The sequence below is a fragment of the Macaca nemestrina genome, chromosome 11, assembly GCF_043159975.1.
Source record: "Macaca nemestrina isolate mMacNem1 chromosome 11, mMacNem.hap1, whole genome shotgun sequence".
In the NCBI taxonomy this organism is placed as follows: domain Eukaryota; kingdom Metazoa; phylum Chordata; class Mammalia; order Primates; family Cercopithecidae; genus Macaca; species Macaca nemestrina.
The window spans coordinates 76,471,651-76,488,567 of NC_092135.1; the positions used below are offsets into that span (position 1 = coordinate 76,471,651).

General features: G+C 40.5%; 1 protein-coding gene across 10 annotated transcripts in view; it reads right to left on the minus strand.

Annotated features, from left to right (window-relative positions):
- LOC105468968 (titin) overlaps positions 1-16,917 on the minus strand; it is a 272,665-nt gene that overhangs the window by 1,803 nt on the left and 253,945 nt on the right. For all 10 annotated transcript variants that reach the window (XM_071073842.1, XM_071073841.1, XM_071073840.1 and 7 more), the window contains 17 exons: positions 16,368-16,673; positions 16,001-16,282; positions 15,233-15,826; positions 14,829-15,116; positions 14,428-14,727; positions 13,472-13,774; positions 12,272-12,574; positions 11,586-12,170; positions 11,150-11,455; positions 10,744-11,043; positions 9,543-10,118; positions 9,138-9,443; positions 8,182-8,775; positions 2,449-8,057; positions 2,168-2,324; positions 743-1,431; positions 488-641 (listed from right to left, as the gene is read on the minus strand). In XM_071073842.1, the coding sequence (XP_070929943.1) occupies positions 488-641; positions 743-1,431; positions 2,168-2,324; positions 2,449-8,057; positions 8,182-8,775; positions 9,138-9,443; positions 9,543-10,118; positions 10,744-11,043; positions 11,150-11,455; positions 11,586-12,170; positions 12,272-12,574; positions 13,472-13,774; positions 14,428-14,727; positions 14,829-15,116; positions 15,233-15,826; positions 16,001-16,282; positions 16,368-16,673 (11,652 nt within the window). The remainder of the gene's footprint in view (positions 1-487; positions 642-742; positions 1,432-2,167; positions 2,325-2,448; positions 8,058-8,181; positions 8,776-9,137; positions 9,444-9,542; positions 10,119-10,743; positions 11,044-11,149; positions 11,456-11,585; positions 12,171-12,271; positions 12,575-13,471; positions 13,775-14,427; positions 14,728-14,828; positions 15,117-15,232; positions 15,827-16,000; positions 16,283-16,367; positions 16,674-16,917) is intronic.

Below are 16,917 nucleotides of genomic sequence, written 5' to 3' on the forward strand. Positions count from 1 at the left end.
TCTGGTTAATTGGTGACATATGACGCTGACTTACAGAAATGGAAACTTCAACACACGCACAGCAGCATAACCCAAACAATTTGCTGTTGAAGCATAAGCAAATACATATATACATACATTTGTCAAGAGCTAGCTCAATGTCTCCAAAACATGAATCCTTATATTTCTATCATTACATTACATGCAGGTGCTAGGAATCACCAGGAAAAAAATGATTAGTCATATAGAAAGTAATTGACATATTGTGCGTCCTGAAAATAAATGTTACAGGGCAGTTGGTAGCTTTACTTTGAAATGTAATCTATCCAAGTTTCTGTGTAACTATAAAGAAAGTTTGACTGCAAGAATGAATTCACATCGGATGGCTGTCCCTCTTTCACATGGAATTTAATAAGGCTTCTTAGAGTTTTCTGTGCTTGAAAGAGAGGCAAAAAAAACCATCTAAAGGCCTTAAGCATGTAAGGAAGAATGGTGAGGAGATACTTACGAAGGACCGTTAAGGAAGCTGTAGCTGAACACTGGCCACGGAAATTTTTGGCCTTAATTGTGTACTTTCCACTGTCGCTGACTGATGCATTTCGGATTTCAAGAGAGTATATGTTTCTGGAGCGACTTATGCTGACATTTGAAGAAACAGAAATCTAAGACGAAGGAAAAAGAAAGGAAATGTTGAAGTTCTTTAGATGTGGAAGACATGGTATTTTAGTTTTTTCTTCAATAATATATTCATAATTAAACTTACTGGCAGGTTGTTTTTAAACCATTCGATTTCAGGGGATGGCTCGCCACTGATTTCACAAGTAAAGAGAACATTTTGTCCTTCATTAATATTTTGAGATCTAGGCTGGGAGATGAAGGCTGGAGCATCTGAGAGTTCTTTGCTCAGCATCAAATCATACTGACACTTGACGATTCCTTCCTTGGTTTTGCCTATGCAGGTGAGGATTCCTTCATCTCTGTGACTAGCTTGCTTGATGGTGAGGGTCTGATCGCTGCCTGAGACACCGTATCGGTACTCCTCAGAGTTGGTAAGCTCTATGCCATTCAGTACCCATTTCACATCAGTGGCACCAGCAATGTTGGCTTTTAAAACCACTCTTTGACCTTCATTTATGCTCATCTGAGTAGAAAATGCTTTAATCTCAGCATGAGTTCTGATTTCTTCTGATGCCTGTGATGTTTTAGTGATTTCCTCATGGACAATGGATTTTTCCAGGGAGGTTGCTGCTGATTTCTTGACTTCTTCGGAAATCAAAACCTTTGAAGCTTCCTCTTTGAGGGCTAACTTTTCTTGTTTTGCCTCTGACATCTTAATTTCTTCAGACATTAGGGCTTTTTGGGAAATTTCCTCTTGGACAACAGCTTTCTTCTGAGATGTAATTTCAGAAGTCTTTTGTGTAGAGACTTTCTGTGCCTCAGTATCTTTTACAGCTAAAAAAGAAACCTCTGTAAGGCAAACTTAATTAGAAAGAGACCCCCACCTTTTACTCTTCTAGATTCTGCATGTGAAAAACATACAAAGAAAAAAGTCAACTTCATGCAGTGTAGGTAATACCTAATACTTTCTCAGTTACACTTTTGGAAAATTGTCATGTGTGACTTTTGAAATCAGTGTAATGAGTCCTTAAACTAAACTGAACCAAAGATGATTCCTATGACTTAAGGAAAAAAGTCTTGAAAAGAATAGTCAAAGGATTTAGGAGATAAGTGGATTTGGGAGATTTTGAGTAACCAAAACATTAAATTATCTTTCAGAAGATTGAAATGAAAGCAAACTAATTTTAATTGGTAAAACAGAAATAGTTCTTTAATTAACTTTGTACTGCTTTGGACAATTAGCAACTGTGAAGGTTTAGGCAAGCAGTGCCATTTTGTATATTCACTGACTTTATTCTTAAATATTCCTGGGAGCAGGGGCTGACACTATAGAATCTTATATAATACCATATATAATAAGGTACTTAATAACTGCTTTTTATGCTCATAGAAAAGCATATGCTAACTTCAAATGTGTGTTTCTACTTTGGTGTACAAATTGCATTCTGGAATTAGGAAAATAATTTTATTTTAATACTTTCTTGTATGTGTATATAAGGGGGGATGTTTGAAAATATTTCCCTAATATTATCTTCTGAAAAAATGTGGGTAAAAACAAAAGCCAACCTACCTTTTATTGTTAATTTGCAGCTAGAGGACACAGATCCAGCTGAATTTTTTACCGTACAAGTATAAAGTCCACTGTCAGAAGTATCAGTCTTGTGAATTTCTAAGAGGAACCCTCCCTTGTCTTCAGAGAGTTTATATTTACCTCCTTGTGTAATAGCCTGTAGAATGCAAATGATTTGCGCTTTAAAAAGTGATTTCATTTTAAGTGTTTTTTGGGAAGCTGAATTTAGGAGATAAAATATTTTAGAAGATAAAAGTAAGAGACATTTAAGAACTGGTTACCTTTCCATCTTTTGTCCAGATGACAGTTGGCCGGGGTTCTCCAGTAGCTTTAACTGCAAATTTAGCAACACTGTCTGAAGAAACAGTTGTATCATGCAACCCAGTAACAATTACTGGTTTTGAGGAAATTGGTTCAGGAGCTTTTGGTTCAGTTTTTCTGGTTTCTGTTGACTCAGTGGTTTTCTGATCTGATTTCTTAGTTTCTGATATTTTTGATACCTTCTCATGGATACTCTTAAAGGCTTGCCCCACAAATTGGAAGTTGGTTTTAGATGTTCCACCTTCACCAGAAATCTCACAAACATATTCTCCTTGATCAGATTCAGTGAGGTTATGGATTTTGAGCTCATAGGTACCATCTGCTGAATAATGAAACTGGAAATGCCCATTTTCCTTCAGTTTCTTGCCATCTTTATACCAGGTGACCTGTTTTGCACTTAATACACTGCTTTCAACCACACAGGTCAGCTTTGCAATCTCTTTAGAAGCTTCTGCTTTCAGGAACTGAGTAATCTTTGGTGGGGCAGAGACTGGGAGGTGCTGAACTTTCTCTGTTGATGTTGTTTTTGTCTCTGTGGGTGATACGGCTTTGGGGTGAGAAGGTTCTGGAGATTTCACTCGTTTTGGAGATTTAACTGCTTCTGGGGATTTCACCCGAGGCTCTGGGGATTTGACTCTTGGTGGTGATGTCACAGCCTTTTCAGTTACCCTGGCCTTTTGAACAGTCAGAGTGAACTCTGCTTCTTGTTTCCCTTCACTGTTTTCTACCACCACGCTGTAATTGCCCTCATCGGAAGCCTGAACTGAAGAGATCTCAAAGGTTGATTTGTACTTTGTGGTGGTCACTTGGTGGCGGGCAGAAGTACTTAGCACTTGTCCTTTACGCAGCCAGGTCACAGTTGGTACCGGCTCACCATCGGTGTCACAAGAAAACCTTGCAGACTCGCCCTCGTGGACAGTCATGGACCGTGGCTTTGTTAGAATTCTTGCCGCCAAAGTTGTCTTGATCTTTCTGGTTGTGGATTTTTCTTCCAGCGACTTTTCTTCTAATGCAGCACTTTTCATTTCTGCAGATGCATGGTGTTCATATGAGGAGAGACTTTCCCTTGTCTCTGTCATCTGTGATTTCACTTCCCTGACAGAAGACGAAGCTTCCATCTCAGATGTTTTCTTAAATGATGAAACAGCATACGCCTCTGTTCTTGTCAGCTCAGGGAAAACAGATCTGGGGACCTCTTCATCTCTGCGCCTGGAAGCATAGGTGGTATAATCCCCTCCTGTTACGTCCAGTGTTGCATAGTCAGAAGCTTCGCCCTTGTAGTTGGTGCACACAGCACGGTAGGTTCCACTGTCATCAATATGACAGTCCAGAATTTCCAGGGTCAGAACTCCACTCATGTTGGTGTAATGAATCTTACTGCTTTCTTGGAGTTCCACACCATTGTGGTACCATTTAACCTCAGCAGTTGGCTTAGACTGAACATTTAAAATAAAACGTGTATTTTGGCCACATGGTACCCTGTGTGAGCGCATTCTCAATGTGATTCGAGGGGCATGGTCCAGTGTGAAAGGCTGCTGACTCAAAACTTCATACTTCCTTTCTGATGTCTTCTGAGTTTTTAAAGCAGCTTTCATGGACTCATACCTGGAAAAGATATCAAATCTTGCAGACCTCTCAAATCTCGAGAGTGATCTCTCACTAGACACAGGGCTGGGGGATCGTGGGCGAGTTCTTTCTGGAGTAGGTGACCGTCTTTCTGTGTCATCTTCGTATTCCTCAGCCGGTTGTGGACGTGACCGGATCAGCTCAGACACCGGCCTCATTAACTCAATATAAGTTGGAGACAGGGAGCGCCGTCGTCTCAGTAGTCTAGATGCGGATGAGGATGATTCTCTTTGAGCACGTTTTGAGATTTCGTATTCTTCCTCAATTTCTGTTATTTCTGTCACTTCTCTTTGTCGCCTTGATTTCTTTCTAGACTTTTCCTCCTTTGACATGTAGTCAAGTTCGCTTTTGTATTCTGAGAGACGCTGGGTGGTCGTAACTGGGCGAAGCAACTCTTCATCCTCCTTCTCAGCCATGATTCTTTGCCGTTGCTTTGGCTGTCTGTACGCAGCCTGGGCATGCCGTTCCCTCAGTTCTGCATAACTTGTACTAGCTTCAGCCTTCGTTGGGATGTGATAGGTTGAATACCTGAAGTCTTTTCTTGTTTCCTCCACCTTGACATGAGCTTGTGGTGAAGAGTAACGTAGGCTAGAAAGCTCAAAGCGTGGAGGGCTTCGGCTTGGGGGTGAAGCTGAAAAACCTAATTCAAGCTCTTCTTCAAGACGCAGCCTCTCTTCCTCTGTTCTTTTCATTGCTAAGTAGTCATCAATGGGGAGGAGTAATTCTTCATCAGAGATGTCTCCAAGAGAACGTCTTCTAGGTCGGTAGTAAAAGTAATAATCAGGAGAAGGTGTACGCCGGCGGGCTGGTCTCACTATCTCAAGATCATCTTGGGACAGTTTAGGAATACGCCATCTAGGTCTGTATTGATCCGTAATGCGTGGAAGAGGCATCACATAGAACTGTTCCCATCTTGAAAGGCGGATGCGCTTGGGTCGTTTCTGTACAACTCTGTCAAGTTTCCCAGGCATTTCATACTGATCACGTATCTTTTTATACCACTTCATGTCAGACATGGGCACGAACTGCTTGATGTGTTGGTCTTCTTCTATGGTAGTCTGCTTGTACTTGCGTGGCTCTGGTACATCATAAGGCATCCGGAGTTTTCTCTCCTCTTTCTTTTCCTCTGTCTCAAGTCTGAATTCCCCTTTTACAGTCTTGGTGCTTACAGCTGGTTTGTAAAGGATGGAAGCTTCTCTCAGAGCCTCTTTAGCTACCTGTGTCAGTGGCACACTTTCAGTTCCAGAAAGAATTTCAGCCATTCTGAGGGTTTTGTCAATTTGTTTTTGTACGTGTCGCTCATGCTCCTCCCTACTCTTGAATTCCTGTTTCTTGTACCTCAGGCGTTCCACTTGTAGGTGAGCCTGGCAGCTGGTGGACCCAGCTGTGTTAGTGGCTGTGACTCTATAATAACCTGTGTCTTCAGGCAAAGTGTCCCTGATGTGCAGAGCATAATAATCCAAGCCTTCATGGATAATTTCAATGTTAGGTCCAAGGGACAGTGGCTGACCATCTTTCTCCCATTTTAATGTTGGTGGGGGGATGCCAGACACTCTGATCTCAAAGCAGACACTTTGGCCTTCTTGGCATTCTGCATTTGCCAGTAACCTTTTGAACATGGGTCTTAAGGTACTGTCTGATGGAGGTGGGTGTAGGGTTACCGTCAGCTTTGCTTTACAGCTGTCTTCACCGTATTTGTTCCTTGCCACAACAGTATATTCAGCGTCATCATCTGTAGTGACACTGTTGATTGTTAATTGGTAAAGACCCTTGTCTGACTCAAATGTGTACTTCTTGTCATCGTCACCTGGTTTGATTTTCTGACCTGATTTATACCATGTTACACGAGGCTCTGGGTGGACAGTTATAGTTACTCCAAACCGGACATTTTCACCTACATAAGCTGTCTTATTATAGAGAGGCAGGGTAAATTCTGGTGGCCTTTCCAGGAGTCTCATTGTATCTGTTCTGCGCTTAATTTTCTTCATGGTTCTACGGCAGTAATAGTCATAGACTTCTCTCACACCTTTAACAAATAGCTCTGCATAAGAACTGTCTTCACCGTAGTCATTGACTACTTTGCATCGGTAGGTACCATCATCAAATTTGGTAATGTCTTTGACATAGAGGATGGCCACTCCATCTTCATAGGTGATTTCATATTTCTCACTGTTCTCCAGCTGTCGGACACCGAAGTACCAAGTCACTTGGGTAGACTGATCATAATTTTCAATTTTGCATACATATTTGACATGTCCTCCTTCTTCACCAACTGCATGCATTATCTGCCCAGAAACTGGGCCAATTTCAATGGATGCTACTTTAACTTTAGCAACACTCACTCCCTTCTGAGATCGAATTGCACCACCACAGGAGATCCGGGCTGCTGACACAACCATGTTGAGGTCTTTCTTGATCAGGGTGTGGTAATAACGCCGGTGTTTTAATGTTCTGATAACTTTAGTACTGACTCTTTCTATCTTCTGCTTCAACCATGGGTGCTGGAGAGCCTCTGATGCTGTCATGCGAGATTTTCTCTCTTTCACTAACAACCGGTCAACAAAATCCATGGCTTCAAGGCTAATCTCTTTGAATGCTTCTTCATCGAAAGTATATTCAGCATTCATGATATTCTCAATGATCTGTTGGTTAGTTTCAGCCAGGAATGGGTTGATACCACTCAATAGCACATATACCAGTGTTCCAAGTGACCACATGTCTGTGGCTGTGCTGACAACATCATGCTGGTGGACTTCAGGTGCATAGTATTCTGGGGCAGTGAATAGAAGCCTGAAGTTGTCCCCTGGTTTCAGCTGACGGGCTTGACCAAATTCTATTATTTTAATGGTAGAGCTTCTTCTGGTTTGGTAAATGATATTTTCTGGTCTAATGTCAAAGTGTCCAATATTATGACTGTGTAAGAACTGAAGTGCTTCACAGACCTGGTGAACATAACTTACAATTTCTCTTTCATTAAGTTCAAAAGCACTTGTGTTAATGCGCTCAAATATGTCAAGTCCTGATATAAACTCAAAGATCATAACTAATTCTTCCATGCTTTCAAATGATTCATGGAGGTATAAGATGTTTCTATGCCTAGCAATATTCAGAATGGAAATTTCCTTCTTTACCAAAACCTGATCAGTCCCTTTGACTTTAACAAATTTGGCCATGTATGTCTTCTTTGAGGATGTTTCAACACAACGGTGGACAATTCCAAACTCACCACGCCCAAGATCTTCAGCAATCATATATTTCTCATAGAGTTCTTTGGTTGAAGAGTGAGATGCTTTAGTCATGGAGACTTCCCTGGTTTCATCTACCTCTTCATCATAGTTCATAGCTCTGGTCTTATCTTCTTTGGTTATGGTTGGTTCTGAAGGCTCAGAAGGCTTGCTCAGACCAAATTTATTTTCAGCTATTACCCGGAACTGGTAACTTGTTTTTCCAAATAAGTTGATCACAGTATAACGTGTTTCTCGGGCTTGTCCTACACGAAGCCATCTTTCTGCAGTAGTTGCACATTTTTCAACAATGTAGTTGGTGATTTTGCTGCCACCATCAGAGGCCGGCTCAGTCCATGTTAAGTTGACAGAATCTCGTGAGACATCACTAACTTTGACTCCTCTGGGTGGGTCAGGAACATCAGCCACATCCAGTTCAACTGTCTTCTGATCAATTCCAAATCTGTTTTTAGCACAGACCACATAGAAACCAGCATCTTTTCTCTCTACCCCATTGGGGAAAACAAGTGATGTGAAGGATCTTGTGACAATAACTTGGTAGTGGCCATTATTGTCAATGAGATCTTGTCCTTTCTGCCAGGTGATCACAGGATCTGGTTTGCCACTGAAAGGAATCTTGATGCTGACCACTTCACCTCGGAGAGCATGAACTGCTCCCATGCCTTCAAGAGTTTTAGGTAAGTGTATCTTAGCTGGAACTGTATCAGAAAAAAATAAGAATATAATTTAGCAACACCTAACAATATTTGTTTAAGTGCAATAACCTGCACCCCCCAAGTTAATAACTCATTTAGCCTCAAATTGATGATAATATATTTTTACCTTCCACTTCCAAGGAGGCAGTGCCAGACACAGATCCCCCTTGGTTGGTAGCTCTGACTTGGTAAACTGTGGCATCATCATCTGTGACACTTGCAATGATGAGCTGGTGATAGCCACCCTTAAATTCTTGAATCCTATATTTTAATCCATCTGCAATGATTTCTTTGCCTTGTCTGTACCATTTCACGATAGGTTTTGGATGACCAGTCACTTTGCAGACCAAAGTAGCATTGCTCTGATATCTGACATTTAGATTTCTCAGTTCCTCTTTAAAGTGTGGTGCCTGAATTGGAACATCAGATTTGGGAGTGATGGGTTCTGATATTTCACTCCATTCACTTTCCCCACCTAGGTTTTCACATTTCACACGGAACTCATATTCAAGACCTTCAATAAGGTTTTTCACCGAAAAGACAGTTTCTCGAATTTCTTCTGTTGTCACAGAAATCCATTTATTCTGCTTCTTCTCGCGCTTCTCAAGGTAGTAATTTCTAATCTTTGCACCTCCATCACTGACAGGTGGCTTCCAAGCCACAACACAAGAATCTTTTGTGACAGCAGTAATAGTTGGTTTGCCAGGAGCACCTGGCTTTTCTATTAAAAAAACCAAAAGATTTAAGTCATGAGATGAAACAGGCAGCTTTATTAAAGCTTATTTATTTAAGAAAAGAATGTTATGAGTCCAAAATTTTATTAAAAAATAGGTATTCCAGAAAAATGAAATTGGTTACTTTATACTAAGACATATCAAAAACCAAAGTTGTATTTTTAAAAAGGGGTTAGGATATATATTTCTCCTTTTAGATATGCAAACATTCAATTAAAATGAAAGTAAAGGCACTTGTACTTTATCTGAATCTTTGCTATTTCCTTTCAAAATTTCTTTCTGTTTAAAAGAATTTCATACAAAGATGGAACTTTACCATAGGAAGATATGGAAATCAGGTTGTACTCACCAAATGGACTCTTAATGATCACAACTGAGGACACTTCTAGAGGTTCACTGATGCCGAAAGTGTTCTGAGCTGAAACCCGGAAGTAATAGCCAGCATTTTCTGTGAGGTTCACAATTCTACAGGTTGTCACTGAGATGGCTGAAGACACCAATTGCCATTCAGCCCCCTCCTTGGCCTCACATTTTTCCACCACATAGTTGGTGATCCAGGAGCCTCCATCATCTGCGGGTGGTTTCCAGCTGATCACTGCAGAGTTCTTCAATAGAGCTTCGATCACAATTGGTCCTGTAGGTTTGTCTGGTTTATCTGTTGGGGGAAAATACAATTGTAGTGATTTTCATAGTGTGTTTTTGAGATTTTTTTTTTCTTTAAAAATAAAAAGCACTGAAAATAAAAATAAAATACCTTGTATTTCCACATCAAGGATGGCATCAACTGTTCCGAAAACATTGCTGAGCTGGACTTTGTATTTCCCAGCATGAGTCTTACGTTGGACGTTCTTCATGACAAGATGAGTATAGTGCTCAGTGTTTTCAATAGTAATGTTTTCTGAGTTTTGCAAAAGTTTCTGACCATGGAACCAAGTCATGGCAGGTACTGGACGACCAATGTACATAACATGAAGCCGAAGTGTAGAACCCACAGCTCCATAATATTTCTCTTTCAGTGGGTAACCAGGATGGAACTGTGGTGTTGCTTGCAGGAGAAGCTTACTACTGGTTTCTACTTCTCCAACCTCATTGGTGGCTATGCAGGTATAAACACCTTCATCTTCCTGTTCCTCTGTCATTACTGTAAGAGTGTGTGTGCGTCCATCTGAAGACATTTTGTATTTCCGGCTTTGTATGAGCTCTTTACCAAATCTGTACCATTTAATGTCAGGAAGAGGCCTTCCAACAATCTGGCATGAGAGTTGAGCAGCTTCACCCAATTTGGTGGTAACATCCTTCATTTCTTTGCGTATTCCTGGGGCCTCTCCAGCTGAACGATATGAAAGATAATATTAAGTGATTGTTACTACTCAATCTGTAATCCTTTGTCCTTGTACATCAGGAATGAATTTACCTTATTTACTAACACATACCATGATTTACATATTAGCCTAATTCTTAAAAACTCTTTGAAGTGATTTTCTTAGGATCATATGGTAAATAGGGATTCAATGAGCACATTGTCACATTTTCTGTAGAATGACTTTTTCCCTTTATGATTGGAAGGGAATTAATAATGTATAGGCTTTTAAGGGACTATAAATTCTCTCTATAATTCTGTAGTATTCTTGCCCTTACTTAGGTTCATTGAAGTGGCATACAAGTGTTGACCTTTCAAATCTTGTTGGGAAGTATTTTAAAAAAGAAACCATTGCATTAGAGGGAATTGCTCAAGGAAAGTGCTCAGTTCACTGCCTCTAACATCTCCTGCTGAAGTTATGTGCTTGGAATGGTTTCCTATAGAACTTATCATATCTCCTGTGTGTGCACTTGCTTTTCTTTCTAAACACTTGCTCTCCAATAAAGCTTTCCAGGGTTCTACTTAGTATAGAGGGGAAATTAGCCTTAATTTGTTTAGTTTGTAAATCATAAGTAGAGAACCAAAGGCTACTTACATGTGAGTTTAGTCTTTATAGACATAGCAGTCCTTCGAGGTCTGCTCAGCCCAGTCTCATTCTCAGCAAAAACCCTGAATTCATATTCAGTAGCTTCCAGCAAACCCCCTATTGTGAATTGCTTGTCCTTAATACGTTCCTTACTGCTCTTCTTCCAGGCACTGTCTCCAGACTGTCTATATTCAACCCAATATCCAAGAATTTCTTTGCCACCATCACATTCAGGTTTCTCCCACTGTAGAGTGACACTATCTTTGGATATTGAAAGAATCTCAAGTTCTCCTGGTTGGCTTGGTTTATCTGAAATATTGTAAAATAATGAAAAGGGAATCAGCTTTACTGGTGAAATAAAAGGACCAAACATGGCTTGCTTCTTTAATTTAACCCCTTCTTCTGAATTCCTTACCAAATGGATCTTTGCAAACAACTGGTTCAGAAGCAGGGCTGGTCTCACTTAGGCCAACATCATTCTGTGCAATGATTCGGAACTGATACTCAGCATCGGGAACAAGCCCCGTGACAGTGTACATTGTGGTAGTGATCTGAGTCTTGTTGTGTCTGACCCACTTGTCAGTGGATGTCTCTTTGCGTTCAATGTAGTAGCCTGTGACTCGAGAACCACCATCATCTTTGGGCCGGGACCAGGACAAGCTAACAGAACTCTTGGTTACATCGAGTACTTCCGGAGGATTGCTTGGAGGTTCTGGAGGATCTATAAATATAAGTAGAAAGCACACATGTATTAGAGTACAGTCCCAAGTCTTATAAGCCGATGATTTTCATTTAAAAACAGAAAAGTGCTGAAATAATGTTTATAATTTTGTGGTTGAAAGGACACTTACTCAGTGGTGTTTTTGGTATGACTGGTTCCTCAGATTTCAAGGGCTTGCTTATGCCAAACTGGTTTTCTGCTGAAACACGGAAATGGTATTCTACATTCTCTTTAAGGCCTTTTACCACCAGAGATGTACCTCGGACTCTAGAATCAATGGTATACCAGGCGGCTTTAGGCACTTCTCGTCTCTCGAGGATGTAACCTAAGATGTCAGCACCACCATCATCAGCAGGAGGTCTCCAGCTGACCCTCACAGAGCGGGCTTGGATGTCATCATATTCCAGTGGCCCTTCTGGACTGTTGGGACTTCCTATCACCCTGACCTTGATGTAGACAGCCTTCTTGCCACATTTATTTTCCAGAACCAGGTCGTAAGTGCCAGAATCACCCCTGTCTGCTTCTTTGATCACAAGCTCAGTGTGTGTTTCAGATGTTGCAATCATGGCACGCTTACTAATATCCTGGCCTTCCTTGGTCCATTTACATATTGGGAATGGTTTTCCTTTGATTGGTATGGTAAGTCTGATGACTCCACCTTGCCTTACAAAGATGCCTTCCTGGTATCTTTCATCAAGTTCATAATCAGGATATTCTGGAAAAAAGAGTAGGGTTTCAATTTAGCATTTGGGGTAGGGGGAGTAAGAAATAAGTCTATGGCAATTATTGCAGAAAGTAAATGATCATATGTCTCACCAAGCATTTCAGTGACTTTGACTGTTCCTGGTACCTCAGCAGGCTCGCCAGGTCCACCAGCATTACAAGCTAGGATGCGGAACCTGTATTCCGCACCCTGAGGTAGGTGTGTTAGAGTATACTCTCGAATCTTGGTTGGAGTGGTGTTACACTTGGTCCATTCATGTTGATCTACTTTTTGCATTTCAATCAAGTAGCCTGTGACTTTAGATCCTCCTTCATCTTCTGGAACGCTCCAGGCCAGGGAAACTGATGTCCTTGTTGTATCAGTAACTCTTGGGTTTTGTGGCTTTCCTGGAGGAGCTGGGAATAAGAATAAGACAATATACTGGTTAAAGTTGCCGCAAAGTTGAAAATTAGCTCTGCCACCTAACAAATTCAATGGGTTGTTGAAACAGGGACTGTTAACATTAGCCTGTTTTTTTGTCCTGTGAAAATTTTATTCATGGCCGGGTGTGGTGGTTCATGCCTATAATCACAGCACTTTGGGAGGCCGAGGTAGGCAGGTACTTGAGGTCAGGAATTCAAGACCAGCCTGGCCAACATGGTGAAACCCCGTCTCTACTAAAAATATAAAAATTAGCCATGTGTGGTGGCAGACATCTGTAATCCCAGCTACTCAGAAGGCTGAGGCAGAAGAATTGCTTGAACCTGAGAGGCAGAGGTTGCAGTAAGCCAAGATCATGCCACTGCACTCCAGCTTGGGCGACAGAGTGAGACTCTGTCTCAAAAAAAAAAAAAAAAGAAAAAGAAAATTTTATTCATTTTATCAGTTAAAAATACTTAACATTTTTTCACTTTCCTTTCTCTTAAATGTGCTTCATTTTTAATCACTATTATTATCTTACATTTATCATCAGTTTTTAAAGTGCTTCCAGAAATATTAACTTGTTTTAAAATGTTAATTGTGATAGAAAGCATATATTATGAATCTTATCTTAAAGAGGTGCAAATTGACTCCAGAGAAGAATATTAAAAATTATTTGCCAGAAATTGCTAGCAGCTGGGGTGGGGAAGGGACTGATTACAAATGGACACAAGGGAACTTTATGGGGTAATAAAAATATTCCACATTTTGATTGTGGTGGTGATTACAAAACAGTACATTTTTCAAAAGTCATAGAACTGTATACTTCAAAAAGGTGAATTTTCCCACATATAAATTATAACTCAAACTTGACTGATACAAAATGTACTTACCAATTGGATCCATGGCAACGATGGGTTTGGAAGGACGACTTGGTTTTCCAGACCCTCTTGCATTAATGGCTGTGACACGGTGTTCATATTCTAAGCCTTCAATAAGGCCAGTGGAGCGGTACCGTGTCATTGTCACAGGTACTTTATTTACACGGACCCATCGATCTGCTCTCACTTCTTTGCGCTCCACAATGTATCCAGTCACTTGGGAGCCACCGTCATCCTCTGGTGGGTACCAAGTAAGTGTCATACCATCACGGGAAACATCAAATATCTGTAATGTTTCTGGGGGTCCAGGAATACCTGTGACAAGACAGAGGTTAACAGGATATGGCAATATGGATAAATTGAAACAATGACTCATATATTTGTGTGTGCCTTAGGTTTTGGTTGGTATTTTAAAAGATATATAAGACACATGACTATTTTTCCAATAGTTTCACTTTTGTACTATTTGTAAATTTTAATTTAAATCATTTAATTAACTAATTATTTTTATTAAAAATTTTGACTTTTGTTTTAGGTTCAGGGGTACATGTGCAGGTTTGTTACATGGGTATATTGGGTGATGCTGAGGTTTAATTTTGTACTTTCCTTGCTGTTCCTCATTTTCTTCAATTCTACATTTATTAAGTATGGACTGTGTATTTTTTTCTCACTATAACATTGCCAGTCCTCCTTCCTTTCCTCTCTTCCTCCTACCCTTCTCTCTTTTCTTCCTTCCATTCCTTTCTTCCTAACTCCCTCCTCTTTCATAAGAGTGAAGATTTAAAAAAAAATCAAGCCTAAGTGTGTTGAAAAGCTCTGAGAAAAGGAGGTTTAGAAACCTTAGAAAGACCACAGGGTTAATTTTGTGACCTATTTTTATTTACATTAGGGCATATTAAAAACAAATTCTTTTTTGTTAACATTGAGAATCAGAGGTGGAGAGAGTGGTAGAAGGGTCGTGGACTTACGGATGCTGCTGCGACACTCTATGACCTCAGACTGCAAGTAAGAGCCAATCCCAAAGCGGTTTGTTGCAGCCACACGGAACACATACTCATTTCCTTCAGTGAGTCTGGTAAACTTAAACGTGGACCTAGTCACTGATTCAGAAACGGGCAGCCATCCTGGACGATGAGCATCACGTTGTTCTACCACATAACCACTCAATGGAGCACCACCGTCCAATTCAGGTGGTTCCCAGGAAATGGTAATTGATGTAGCATCAATTTCATCAATCCTAATAGGTCCTGTTGGTGGACCAGGCTTGTCTATGAAGGAGAAGAAATACAAGAAATTAATTTTTACTTCAAATCAAAATTGGGTGACTGAACATCAACAACTTGCTTGTGTCTTTGTCACACATCCTTACCAAGAATGATAACTTTAATGGTTTCTGAAGTAGTTCCAGTAACATTCTTCAGTTCAAGTGTGTATTCTCCAGTATCTCTGATAGTGGTTTCACGGATGGTTAATTTAGCTACTTTAGTGTGAGTTTCAACTGTGACACGCTCTGATTCTCTCAGTTTAGAACCAGCAAAGAACCAGGAAGCAGCAGGAGGTGGACGGCCAGCAATAGGTATCACCAGCTCTACTGGTCTGCCAGCTGGGACATGGATGGTCTTCTGAGGCATCGTAGAAAGATCGATTGTTGGCAACACTATGGGAAAGAAATCAGGTATTTATTCTGAAGCATTATTTTTATGGTAAATTGTTACGAATTCTGAATTTTCATTTTACTTTACCATTATTATTATTTGGCTATTTGGTACATACCTCTGAGGTCTTGTACAGTCACGGCTGTGACAATCTCTCTTGCTTCTGACACACCTTTCTCATTTTGTGCCCTCACTCTAAATAAGTATTGTTCACCTTCATTTAAGGAAGTCACAGTGTGCTCTAGGACTGTGGGTTTTAAGGTGACAACCTTCATCCATCTCTCTGTGCCAGCTTTGCAGGCCTCGAGAACATATCCAGTGAGTCGGCTACCGCCATCATAGAGTGGTTTTTCCCAGGCAAGGGTAACAGTGGATTTGGTGACATCGACCACTTCTAGCTTTGTAGGCACCAAAGGCACTTCTGAGACCAGTACTGCATCAGATGTTTCACAGGGTTCTCCAATGCCATAAATATTTTCTGGCAGCACTCTGAAGTAGTACATGGTTCCTTCTACAAGTCCAGAAATTCTGTAAAGTGTCTTGCTGCATTTGGTAGTTACTGTTTTGAATGCTCTCATGGCAGCTTCACGCTTCTCAACAATGTAATTGTTGACTGGAGCTCCACCATCAATCGTGGGAATTTCCCAAGTTATAGTCACAGAATCTCTTGATACTTCCTTAACTTTCACTGAAGGACAGGGACCAGGAGTATCTGAAAAACAGAATGAAAGATTAATATTTCCTATTTGCCTGATAGCTGTTTTTTTTTCCTTGGGGAAATATAATCAACATAGTTCCTCTCTAGAGAGGTAATCAATCATAGGTCAAGCTATGTTGTTTTAGAGGATCTACTCATTGTATAGCCAATTTTAAGTAAAATGCTTACCATAGACTTTAACGAGGACTGTTGCTGATTTCTTGCCAGATTGGTTTTCAGCTTCAATTGTGTATTTTCCAGCATCATACCGATTAACTTTGTCCACTATTAGCAATGAGTAGCTCTCAGTGGTGTCAATAATTGCCCGACTTGCAAGGTCAATGCCCTGCTTGCTCCACGTGATGACAGGAGGTGGTCTTCCAGATACAGACACCATCAAGCGCAAGGAGGCCCCAGCCCTGATGGTCACAGTCTTCTTTAGATCATCTGCAAGCTCGAGATCTGGTATTTCTGGAAATTTAATGACAAAATTTAATTAATTCATGGACAGGTATGAGAAGAAAATAATTCACCTAAAAGTTTCTATGATATATACCTATTCTTTCCACGGGCTCAATTTCAGCAATCGATTCACTGTATTCGCTCATACCCTTCACGTTCACGGCAGCAACTCTGAAGGAATATTTCTGACCCATTTTAAGATCTGGCACAGTGAATTCAGTATTTCTTATTGTGGCTTTGGTATGCACTCGGTACCACTGATCAGTGTCCTTCTCTTGCATTTCCAGAACATATCCTGTGATGTCAGCACCACCATCATACATGGGTTTGGTCCATGCCAAACTAATGCTGTGTTTGGTGGTATCCACAACTCTTGGAGCAGAAGGTGGTCCAGGGGTATCTATGGAATTTAAAAAGTGAGATGCAGATATTAGGCAAATAAGGAAATGTTGAGATTTGTATTTTTTGTTTTCAAGACTCACAAAGGCATTATTGCTCTTTGTCCACACTCGCCAAAATAATCTTTATTAACTAGGTTCCTGATATTGTAGGACAGCACTGCATGCCACATTATAATTTAATATTATTATCTTAATAATTAAATTGCTTTAGGAAAGTGGATATTTCTTCCCCACTGCTTTGGC